Source organism: Sinocyclocheilus anshuiensis, unplaced genomic scaffold (assembly GCF_001515605.1).
Source record: "Sinocyclocheilus anshuiensis isolate Anshui unplaced genomic scaffold, SAMN03320099.WGS_v1.1 scaffold532, whole genome shotgun sequence".
Lineage (NCBI taxonomy): Eukaryota > Metazoa > Chordata > Actinopteri > Cypriniformes > Cyprinidae > Sinocyclocheilus > Sinocyclocheilus anshuiensis.
In genome coordinates this window covers 221,777-233,607 of record NW_015555819.1, presented here as the reverse complement: position 1 = coordinate 233,607, position 11,831 = coordinate 221,777, and the positions used below count along the sequence as shown (strand labels likewise).

Genomic DNA, 11,831 nt, shown 5'->3' with positions numbered 1-11,831 from the left:
TCATAAATACTACTGTGTATTGTGCATGCTATTTTTTGACAGACAAAATGTTACATTCAGCTGTCAGATTGGTTGACTTGTGTGTTTATTGTCTCTTATAACAAATGTATTTTTATTGAAACCAATAAAAATGCAGATCCTAGTATAAATAATTAATAGTAGAAATAAATACACACACATACAGCATATATTATGAAAATATTTACATGTATTTACATGTATATATTTATATTCATATATAAATATATTTAATATATAAACAACGTATTTTTCTTAAATATATACATGCATGTGTGTGTATACATATATACATAATAAATGTTAAAATTTATTTTATTTGTATTTAAAAATTGATTTGTATTATTACTAATTTAAGGTAATATAATTTTAATTTAATATAATTTTAATATAATATTTCTGGTCTATTTTTCTCCCCTTTAGCTTCAAGATCAGTCAATTGTTGAGCTTGTTTTAAATGAGTATCTAGGCACATCCCCTGACAGGACCAAAATCCGAGATGGTTTTCGAGAGATGTTAGGAGACTTTATGTTCAACATCCCAGCTCGCAAGGTAGCGAATTACCACAGAGGTGAGAGTTTGTTGAAATATAACTGTTTATTCTGCAAAAGGCTTTTTCAGTGATACTCAAAGGTAATTGGGGATTTTGTCTATTTCTAGATGCCGGTGCACCAGTATACATGTACGAATTCCAGCATCCTCCCAGTCTACTTCAAAAGAAACGACCTAGTTTTGTTGGATGTGACCATGGAGATGAAGTTATATTTGTTTTAGGTTTTTGCTTTGCAGATGGACGTATAAAGCTGGAAGGTACGGCCCGAATAATATTAGGAAACATAACAAATGATTTTAGAAGTAAACAATCTAAAGGTGCAGTCGCATTAGTGAATTTCCAGTGAAATTTTGTGGACAAAAATGTCCATTGGCTGTTATCAATAGTGTATTGATGTATGAAGCTCAGCTAACACAGCGGTCACTTTCAAATGAAGCGGCGTTCTGTTGATCAACGCCGCGAATTTGCATGACCAACCTGAATCTGTTGCAAAATCTGCATAGGGAAATTTTTCACCCTTAATGGAAAGTTTCCAATTAAGCAGATTTCTGTTAAAAGTACTTGATTTCAACAACAAACAGTAAGATTTAAGAAAAGGAAGAAAGATTTCCCCATGCGGATTTTGCAATGGGTTCATGTTGGTCATGTGAATTTGCATCTTGTGACCGCATCTTAAGATCTCAAACTTTGATTTCATTTAAATCACAACTGGATTCTATAGATAGTGACAATCAATACAGTGTCTCTCTTAGGTTTTCTGTTTGATGTCTTTCTTCCTTTTTTAATTCAGAGGAACTCTCAGAAGAAGAGAATGAACTCTGTAGAACTGTCATGGCTTACTGGGGAAACTTTGCTCGCACTGGGTAAGTGATACTTACCGTAAAGTTGTCCAGTTGATATTTTTTTGGGTGGTCAAAAGTAAAAAATGTTAAGGTGATACAACTGTCCTGATATCATGTTGAGGAAAAAAACCTAATTCAAAGGATGAAATTCTTAAAATGAAAACATTAACTATAATTACTATCTATATTATATTTACTATATCTTAGAAAATTAAATAAGCAGTGAAGCAGCTTTGGAATATATGGAATATAATAAATATGAAAAACTGTTGTCCGCTAAATCAAATCATGTGGTGTGACCAACATGCAGGGAAAAAACAAAACAGGAAGTGATATCATAGAGAGAACCTCCGCAGATCCTCATGACTGTATGTCACAATCAAAAAAATCCCTTAAAATATCAGGTCATTTGGCAGGCTAATTCAGGTGTAAAATGTCATGTGGTGCGACTCTGAAAAAGTCATGACTTTTATGAATTAATGATTTTTATTATATACTTTTTTCATGATATTTAATAACATTTTATGAAAAATATATTTCAAACTTGGGATCACTCACATGCATTCAGGTTTATCTGATAGTTACACCACATTACATTTTTAGTGTCATTTAATTGAAAATTGTCTTGATTATTTTTTTAAGTCGTGTGGTGTGACTCTCCAAACATCCTGACATTTATCAATTAATAATTGATACAATTTTTACATAATGTTTAATCAAATTTTATTAAAAACACTGAATTATATATTTAAAACTTAAGATCACTCATGTATTCTGGTTTAGGGAAAATTACTTTTTACTTGATAGTTACACCCCATGACATTTTTAGAGACATTTAATTGAAAACTTTTTTGTTTTCCAAACAAAATTAACTCGAGTTGTAAAATGTCATGTGGTGAGACTCTCAACATAAATATATAATATACAAACCCGATTCCAAAAAAGTTGGGACACTGTACAAATTGTGAATAAAAACAGAATGCAATGATGTGGAAGTTTCAAATTTCAATATTTTATTCAGAATACAACATAGATGACATATCAAATGTTTAAACTGAGAAAATGTATCATTTTAAGGGAAAAATAAGTTGATTTTAAATTTCATGGCATCAACACATCTCAAAAAAGTTGGGACAAGGCCATGTTTACCACTGTGTGGCATCCCCTCTTCTTTTTATAACAGTCTGCAAACGTCTGGGGACTGAGGAGACAAGTTGCTCAAGTTTAGGAATAGGAATGTTGTCCCATTCTTGTCTAATACAGGCTTCTAGTTGCTCAACTGTCTTAGGTCTTCTTTGTCGCATCTTCCTCTTTATGATGCGCCAAATGTTTTCTATGGGTGAAAGATCTGGACTGCAGGCTGGCCATTTCAGTACCCGGATCCTTCTTCTACGCAGCCATGATGTTGTAATTGATGCAGTATGTGGTCTGGCATTGTCATGTTGGAAAATGCAAGGTCTTCCCTGAAAGAGACGACGTCTGGATGGGAGCATATGTTGTTCTAGAACTTGGATATACCTTTCAGCATTGATGGTGCCTTTCCAGATGTGTAAGCTGCCCATGCCACACGCACTCATGCAACCCCATACCATCAGAGATGCAGGCTTCTGAACTGAGCGCTGATAACAACTTGGGTTGTCCTTGTCCTCTTTAGTCCGGATGACATGGCGTCCCAGTTTTCCAAAAAGAACTTCAAATTTTGATTCGTCTGACCACAGAACAGTTTTCCACTTTGCCACAGTCCATTTTAAATGAGCCTTGGCCCAGAGAAAACGCCTGCGCTTCTGGATCATGTTTAGATATGGCTTCTTTTTTGACCTATAGAGTTTTAGCCGGCAACGGCGAATGGCACGGTGGATTGTGTTCACCGACAATGTTTTCTGGAAGTATTCCTGAGCCCATGTTGTGATTTCCATTACAGTAGCATTCCTGTATGTGATGCAGTGCCGTCTAAGGGCCCGAAGATCACGGGCATCCAGTATGGTTTTCCGGCCTTGACCCTTACGCACAGAGATTGTTCCAGATTCTCTGAATCTTTGGATGATATTATGCACTGTAGATGATGATAACTTCAAACTCTTTGCAATTTTTCTCTGAGAAACTCCTTTCTGATAATGCTCCACTATTTTTCGCCGCAGCATTGGGGGAATTGGTGATCCTCTGCCCATCTTGACTTCTGAGAGACACTGCCACTCTGAGAGGCTCTTTTTATACCCAATCATGTTGCCAATTGACCTAATAAGTTGCAAATTGGTCCTCCAGCTGTTCCTTATATGTACATTTAACTTTTCCGGCCTCTTATTGCTACCTGTCCCAACTTTTTTGGAATGTGTAGCTCTCATGAAATCCAAAATGAGCCAATATTTGGCATGACATTTCAAAATGTCTCACTTTCAACATTTGATATGTTATCTATATTCTATTGTGAATAAAATATAAGTTTATGAGATTTGTAAATTATTCCATTCCTTTTTTACTCACAATTTGTACAGTGTCCCAACTTTTTTTGGAATCGGGTTTGTATATTTATATGTAATCAGGTTAAAGGAAAATTATTTTTTTACTTGATAGTTACACCACATGACATTTTCATGTGGTCTTTGTCATTCAGAAAGTTTTCTTGAAAATGGTTTGAAAGTTTTCCAAACCAAGTTATTTCAGGGTGTAAAATGTCATGTGGTGTGACTCTAAGAAAACGTCCTGACATTTATGAATTATTAATTTACATTTCTATAAGTTTTACATGATGTTTAGTACATTTCTATTAAAAATATATTTCATTATATATAAATATGTTTATCTATTTATAACTTAAGATCACTCACATGCATATAGGTTTAAGGAAGATTACTTCTTACTTGATAGTTACACCACATGACTTTTTCATGTGGTCATTCAGTCATTCAATTGAATTTTTTCTTGAAAATGGTATGAAGGTTTTCCAAACCATATGAAACCAACATGAATACAAAAAATACATTTCTAAAAATTTGGCATATGCATTTAAAACTAGATTTTAAAACCCTTTTTCCTGGTGGCAGGTCTCCGAATGGTCTGGGCCTCACAGAGTGGCCTAAATTTGGGGCTGAGGCTGAGTATCTCAGCATTGGACTGGAGCAAAAACCTAGTAAAGACCTGAAGGGAAAACACTTCACTTTCATGACTCAAACTCTTCCGCAGATAATAAAAGAGCGAAAGGAAGGCAAGTTCAGAATCAGCATTGTTTCACTAAGATTCCCTGCATGAAACTATGAATTGTTACACATTTGTTTCTGACAGGACCTCTAGTTCACACCAAACTAGGAAGTTTAAGAGGTGCATTCATGACTGCGAAGGGCAAGGAAACTGTCATCAGTAGCTATTTTGGTGTACCGTTTGCAAAGCCTCCCGTGGGTCTGTTGAGACTAGCTCCACCACAACCTGCAGAGGCTTGGCAAGGAGTGAGAGATGCTACAAAACAGCCACTCATGTGAGAATAAAGCAAAACTAATGAAACAAAAAATCATCAGGCCTGTTCATATGGGAAAAAAATGACACTTTGTGTTCCTTTATCCCAGGTGTCTACAGGCAAGGGATTTGCTTTTGGACCTGTTAGCTAATGTGTCTATGAATGTGGAGGTTCCTGAAGTATCTGAGGACTGTCTTTACCTCAACATTTACACTCCTTCTAAACCTGGAGACAACAGCAAGTTACCTGTAAGTCTTTGGTTAGTTTTGCTCTATTATTATGCATAAATATATATGTTGGTTAATGTTTTTTTAACATATGATGTGCAATAGGTTATGGTTTGGATTCATGGTGGAGGTTTTTCTGCAGCCTCTGCTTCCATTTTTGACGGACTTGTTTTGGCTGCTTATCAAGATGTAGTTGTGGTCTTGATCCAGTATAGGCTTGGTCTGCTCGGGTTCTTCAGGTAAAAACATCTACAGCTTCTCAACATTTTAAGCTTTGTGTAAGGAACACAGCAAAATTTAAGTTATTCACCAAATATACTGATTATCACTTGTTCTGTTGTTTCTTCAACTATGGGTATTTTTGGTCTCGTGGACTTTTAGGAAATAAAGTCACACTTCACACTCTCTAAGTGGTTTAATTTGCTCACTGACATTGTTCAACAGTGTTTTTGTCTGAAATAGTTATTTCCATCACATCTCAAATGATGATTTGTGTTTCATAACATTCTGTCACTATAAACCAAGCAGCTTTCTGATGGTCAACGTTGCAAATCCCTGTGGCCAACATGAATCTGTTGCTAAATCTACGTGGCGAAATATTTAGTGAAATTCTGCTCACATGAATTCCTTTTAAAATGACTGAATTTTGGTCGTGGAAATTTGCTGAACAACTCTAAATGTGACCACACCATTAGGCATATAGAATAATTGTAGCCTCTTATATGATTAATCGGCATTTAGCACGGGAGATGAGCATGCTCCAGGAAACTATGGTCTTCTGGATCAGGTTGCAGCTCTTCAGTGGGTTCAGGAGAACATCCACAGCTTCGGTGGAGATCCTGGATCTGTGACCATCTTTGGAGAGTCTGCTGGAGGAGTCAGTGTGTCTTTACATGTAAGGATTCAAACACAAAGATTTAATCATGTAATGACTAGGAAATGATATTGATCTGGCTTTACAGATGGCTTTAAATAAAGATACACTTGTGTGTTTTAAAGATTTTCTCCACATCTTTAGGTTCTTTCTCCGCTATCCTCAAACTTGTTTCGTTATGCCATCGCAGAGAGCGGTACGGCAGCAATGGATGCTATAATGAGTCCCAACCCTCTGCCAACAGCCCAAGTACATTTCCCAAATGCATTACAATTTCAAATTTACGATTTTTATTTTATTACCACCTCTTATTGTTTTTTAATTAAAATGTATCAACATCTTTCTGTAGTATGTTGGAAATGCATCTGGCTGTGATATTTCCAGCACAAAGAAGATTGTTGACTGTGTGATGCAGCTGACTGAAGAGGACATCTTGAAGATTGCTAGGGTTTGCATCACAACCATCCATCCTTACACATGAAATGTTATATTTAATAGAGTTTTATTAATTATATGCATCTTTTACTTCTTGTAAAAACACTTGTAAGATCATGCTGTGAAGTATTGCATTAATATAAATAACACAGATAATTTATGTGCTAAATTTGTGTGCATATTTTTGACTCATAATTCAGGAACAACTAATGCTTCGTTTTGGAGTGACCATCGATGGCCAGTTCCTTCCAAAACCTGTAGAGGAGCTTCTTAAATTCCACGAGTTTAACAAAGTGCCTCTGATCAATGGAGTTACTGATGACGATGGTGGCTATACACTACCTAATGTAATGGAAAAGCTTATTTTTACATGATTTTGCTGTGAAATATAAACATAGGTTTAAAGTCATAGATTATTTCTGAAAAATGAAATCTTTGAATGAGAGTAAAGTGAACATAATATATTCCAAAACTATTTTTTCTGTAGATTCTTGGACCCCCAGGATGGACAGATGGAATGGACAGAGAGCAGATCATGCAATTTTTGCCTTTATTTAATCCTGATGTAAGACAGAACACAATTGATAGTTTATGCATCATTTATCAAGATCAAACAATTTGATTTCAAACAAAGCAGTACTAGGTGTATATATAAAGTGCATGGAAGAACAGTTCAAACACCTATTAATTTCAAACACAAACTTAAAATTTAATTATCAGCCTTATTGTATATTACACAGAGCTCGGAATTTTAACCGAATTTTCATTTTATCTAGTTTAATTTCCCCCTATTTTATTTAAGAAACTGTGGAGTCCCCCAGGGTTTTGTTCTTGGACCTCTGCTGTTTTCTTTTTATGTAACTTTTTAGTAATCAGGAAACACTGAGTAAAATTTTCATTGCAGTTATGCAAATATATCCCACTGTATCTGTATCTCTATTACTTCTGAGGATCAGTAACCAAAACTTACCAGTTACTTGTTACACAATGAAAATCTCAGAAGTTTCAGGACATGACTGAAATACTGCTTTGGGGTACAAAAATTCTGATAAATTGTTTAGGGTAAATTGTATTATGTTGCTTCAAATGTTAATGTGAAATAATAAAAAAAATACTCTATTAATTTAAATCTCATTCTTTTAGTTTCAGAATCAGGTGATTGCTGAGTTTGTTTTAAATGAGTATCTGGGCACATCCAGTGACAGGATCAAAATCCGAGAAGGTTTTCGAGAGATAATGGGGGACTTTTTTTTCAACATCCCAGCTCGCAAAGTATCGAATTACCACAGAGGTGAGAGTTTATTCTATTTATGCATCATTGTGCAATTATGCAAGTTTAATTATTACTATAATTATTATAATTATTCATTATAATTATAATTTTTACTATTAATTATTTATTTTTTCTCTTAATAGATGCTGGTGCACCAGTATACGTGTATGAATTCCAGCATCCTCCCAGTCTACTTAAAAAGATTCGACCCAATTTTGTTGGATGTGACCATGGAGATGATATTTTTTTTGTTCTGGGTTACTGCTTTGGAAGACATGTAAAACTGCAAGGTTTGTTACTATTCATCTATTAATGATGTGAAGGTTTAAAATATTAAACTGTAGTCTCAGTTTCTATTGCCAGGATTTTAACAGGAACTACCGTCGAAGCAATGAAATAATGGGTAATAGCAATCAATCAACCTCTTTCTGCTTCATTATTCAGATAAAATCTCAGAGGAAGAGAATGAACTTTGTAAAACTGCCATGGCTTATTGGGGAAATTTTGCTCGCACTGGGTAAGTGATTACATCAGTGATAAAACAGTGCCTTCTAAGTTAGGGAAAAAATTTACCATTCATTTTAGGGCCAGATTTACTAACAGCTTGCACCAGCGCAAACTGTCTTTTGGTGTTAAAATAGTACTGTCAGGATTTACTAAAAATGTGCAGTGAAGAATTAGCGCTGAAAAAGTGTGGACACAGTTATTTTTGTGCCTGACCTTTTTGAATAAGCATTTGTAGGAGTTTCCCTTTCAGACACTAAATTTATGGGAAGAGAGTATTAAAATGAATTACGCAACGTGATTTACTAACGTTTGCGCTTGTCAAATTACTGGTTTTTGCACCATTACTTAACTCCCAAAAAAAGCATGTCTTAAAGCAGGCGGTAAATTGCGCTGCTCTTAGTATATTGCGCTGGTCATTATGGAAATGATCTGGCTGCGTCTGTGTTCTTTAATGTGTGCATTGTTAGTAAAAATCACCAATCACAAATCACCAAAAATCTGAATTTGCCCTGTTTAGTAAATCTGGCCCTTAATTATCAGCATTTTCTAATAAATTAGGAATAACGCCACTGATAATTCAAAATGTCCCTTTAAAATGATTTTCATAGACAACAACAACAACAACTTAAAAAATCCTAATAATGACCTTTAGCCTAAGGAATAACGTTATACTATATACTGTATACTAAACTGTATACTTTTATATATACCACTGGTCTGGATATTTTGCAGTGCATATTTTACATGATCTAAGAGGGATTAATACTAATTATAACATATATACTATTTCAAGTGCAATTTTTGCGTTTTAATGTCTGTTTGTCATTGACGGCAGGTCTCCGAATGGTCCAGGCCTCACAAAGTGGCCAGAATATGGAGATGAGGCTGAATATCTCGGCATTGGATTGGAACAGAAACCTGGCAAAAACTTCAAGGGAAAACACTTTAATTTCATGACCCAAAAACTTCCACAGATAATAAAAGAATGGAAGGAAGGCAAGTTACCTATTTCAGAATTGGTGTAAAATTAAGAAGTGTTTAATATTATTTTTTTTTTATTGAGAAATGTAAGTTAAATTGGATCTTTATGTATATTATTGGTCTTTTTGACAGGACCTCTAGTGCAAACAAAATTAGGATCTCTGAGAGGTGCCTTCCTGACTGTGAAGGGCAAGGGCACAATCGTCAATAGTTATCTAGGTGTACCGTTTGCCAAGCCCCCCGTGGGCCCCCTGAGACTGGCTCGGCCCCAGCCTGCAGAGAAATGGGACGGAGTGAGAGATGCGACCAAACAGCCACTCATGTGAGATGTCGCACAACCGCATTTCAATTCAAACATCTTTAGCTAGACATTTCTATGATCTAATGGTGCTGTGATTTCTTTAGGTGCATCCAGGACAGGCAAGTTAGTGTAGTTGAGCTAGAGTTTCTCGCTATGGATGTGGAGATTCCCGAGGTCTCAGAAGACTGCTTGTATCTCAACATCTACACTCCAGTCAAACCTGGCGAAGACGCCAAGCTACCAGTAAGTTCATCAACAACTTAAGTGAATGTCCTCATAGAAAATGTGTTTGAGAATGTTTCCTTGTGTTTTCTAGGTGATGGTTTGGATTCATGGTGGAGGACTTGCTGTAGGTTCAGCTTCAGTGTACGACGGCTCCGTTCTGTCAGCGTATCAGGATGTGGTTGTGGTGCTGATTCAGTACAGATTGGGTCTGCTGGGATTCTTTAGGTAGGTGTCGTAAATTATTTCACTTCTGTGGTTACCATTGATCATACCATTTTAATGAAGCAGAAAGATTAATGTTGATACTAATAATTAGATTCAAGTTTGATTCTTGAATGATGCAGTGCATCTTAAAATATGAAAAATTTTCATAATTCAGTTCAAATAATTTTGGTACGATACATAATATTTTCATTATGGCAGTTCCATAGAGTCTCTTCAATTTACATATTATTATTATTATTATTATTACACCAGATGATTAATAATTATTCAAATAAATAATTATAAAATAATTTAAAAATAAATGACTAAATTATAATAAATAAGAAAAAGATTCTTAACTTGATTTGGTGGATTTTTAACAACTACAAGTAGGTACAATTGGTATTCTGTATAAGAATTTTAATTAAAATTTTTAATTAATAATTAAATTGGTTATTAGAAAGCTAAATTGGTTAGTAATATCTGTATTGAATTTTCATCGTCAAATCGATAAATTTTTTTGGCATTTCACCTTTATTACAATAGGATAGATTAGAGCTGACAGGAAGTGAAGTGGGAGCGAGAGAGGGTGGGATCGGGAAGGGTCCTTGAGTCAGGATTCGAACTCGGGACACCCGTAGCACAACGGCGCTGTATGTTGTCGCGCTGTCCACAAGGCTATCGCCGTTTTGGAGGGCCGAAATCATAGACGAAACAGTTAGGAATTATTTACCAAAAGGTTTTCGGTTTTTGATTAAATTAAATTGATACATTTTGGTTTTGGTGCTTCATTAAAAAAATCATTTTGGTACATTACTTGTATGTTGTGAGTCAGTTTTTTTCTGTATTTAATTACAGATTAAGATTAAAGATTCCTTTTTTTGTAGCACGGGAGATGAACGTGCACCAGGAAACTATGGTTTTCTGGATCAGGTTGCTGCTCTTCAGTGGGTTCAGGAGAACATCGACAGTTTCGGTGGAGATCCTGGATCAGTGACCATCTTCGGAGGGTCTGCCGGAGGAATAAGTGTATCCACGCTGGTATGGGTCTTTATTTATAGCATAGTAACTCAGCCTTCTTTAGTGTTAAATATTTGTTTTGAGTGATCAAGTGATTTCGGTGTCATTGTGTCTTCAAGATTCTTTCACCATTGGCTTCTGGTCTGTTTCATCGTGCCATTGCAGAAAGTGGGACGGCCTTGTGGGACGGTTTAGTGATGGGTAATCCTTTACTGAGGGCTCAGGTACCATTTCATATTCTTCTTATATTTTCATCTTTCTAGTTGTATTAAGTGCAACTATTTTTAATCAAGTTGTCATGTCTTGATGGTCATTTCAGAACGCAGCCAAAATATGCAACTGTGACAGCAGCAGCTCATCAAAGATCGTCGACTGCATCATGCGCTGGTCTGAGGAGGAAGTTCTGGAATGTTCTAAACAGGTGTGCCATTTTTCATAAAAATAAGCCATTAACAATTTAGCACAAGTACTTATTACAAAAATAATAAACAATGTGTGATGCTTTGTATTACAGGTGTTTATTTGACTGTTTATGATAAATTGCTTGTTGTATTCCTCATTTAGATAAAGCATGTGCTAAATTAATAAACGTAAATGTGATATATTTTAAAATAATATACTTAAAGGGATAGTTCACCCAAAAATGAAAATTTGAATGCAAAGACAAGAAACGATCGGTCTGTGCAAGAAACTGAACAGTATTTATATAATTTTTTACCTCTGATGCACTGCAATGTCTGAACTGTCCTGAGCACATGCGTCCTCGACAGCCGGCGCATGACGCGTCTTCTTCTTCTTGCTTTATGGCGGATCGCAGACTTATAAGTGCATTACCGCCACCTATCTTTCAAATGGACCATTGACACTATCTACAATCCCAATTAGGAGTGTCAATGGTCCATTTGAGAGATAGGTGGCGGTAA

The 11,831-nt window shown here is 35.5% G+C and overlaps 1 protein-coding gene across 4 annotated transcripts in view; it reads left to right on the top strand.

Moving 5' to 3' along the window:
• ces2b (carboxylesterase 2b) overlaps window positions 1–11,831 on the top strand; it is a 24,719-nt gene that overhangs the window by 8,039 nt on the left and 4,849 nt on the right. Inside the window, exons 10-31 of one of the 4 annotated variants that reach the window (XM_016469548.1) lie at window positions 442–589; window positions 679–828; window positions 1,362–1,434; window positions 4,455–4,615; window positions 4,693–4,882; window positions 4,971–5,109; window positions 5,194–5,327; window positions 5,830–5,983; window positions 6,107–6,211; window positions 6,312–6,410; window positions 6,598–6,744; window positions 6,885–6,962; window positions 7,541–7,688; window positions 7,814–7,960; window positions 8,115–8,187; window positions 9,013–9,173; window positions 9,291–9,480; window positions 9,564–9,702; window positions 9,776–9,909; window positions 10,776–10,929; window positions 11,028–11,132; window positions 11,228–11,275. In XM_016469548.1, coding sequence (XP_016325034.1) covers window positions 442–589; window positions 679–828; window positions 1,362–1,434; window positions 4,455–4,615; window positions 4,693–4,882; window positions 4,971–5,109; window positions 5,194–5,327; window positions 5,830–5,983; window positions 6,107–6,211; window positions 6,312–6,410; window positions 6,598–6,744; window positions 6,885–6,962; window positions 7,541–7,688; window positions 7,814–7,960; window positions 8,115–8,187; window positions 9,013–9,173; window positions 9,291–9,480; window positions 9,564–9,702; window positions 9,776–9,909; window positions 10,776–10,929; window positions 11,028–11,132; window positions 11,228–11,275 — 2,877 coding nt within the window. Of the gene's footprint in view, window positions 1–441; window positions 590–678; window positions 829–1,361; window positions 1,435–4,454; window positions 4,616–4,692; window positions 4,883–4,970; window positions 5,110–5,193; window positions 5,328–5,829; window positions 5,984–6,106; window positions 6,212–6,311; window positions 6,411–6,597; window positions 6,745–6,884; window positions 6,963–7,540; window positions 7,689–7,813; window positions 7,961–8,114; window positions 8,188–9,012; window positions 9,174–9,290; window positions 9,481–9,563; window positions 9,703–9,775; window positions 9,910–10,775; window positions 10,930–11,027; window positions 11,133–11,227; window positions 11,330–11,831 lie in introns of all 4 variants that reach the window. The other 3 variants (XM_016469551.1, XM_016469550.1, XM_016469549.1) reach the window with 3 other exon arrangements.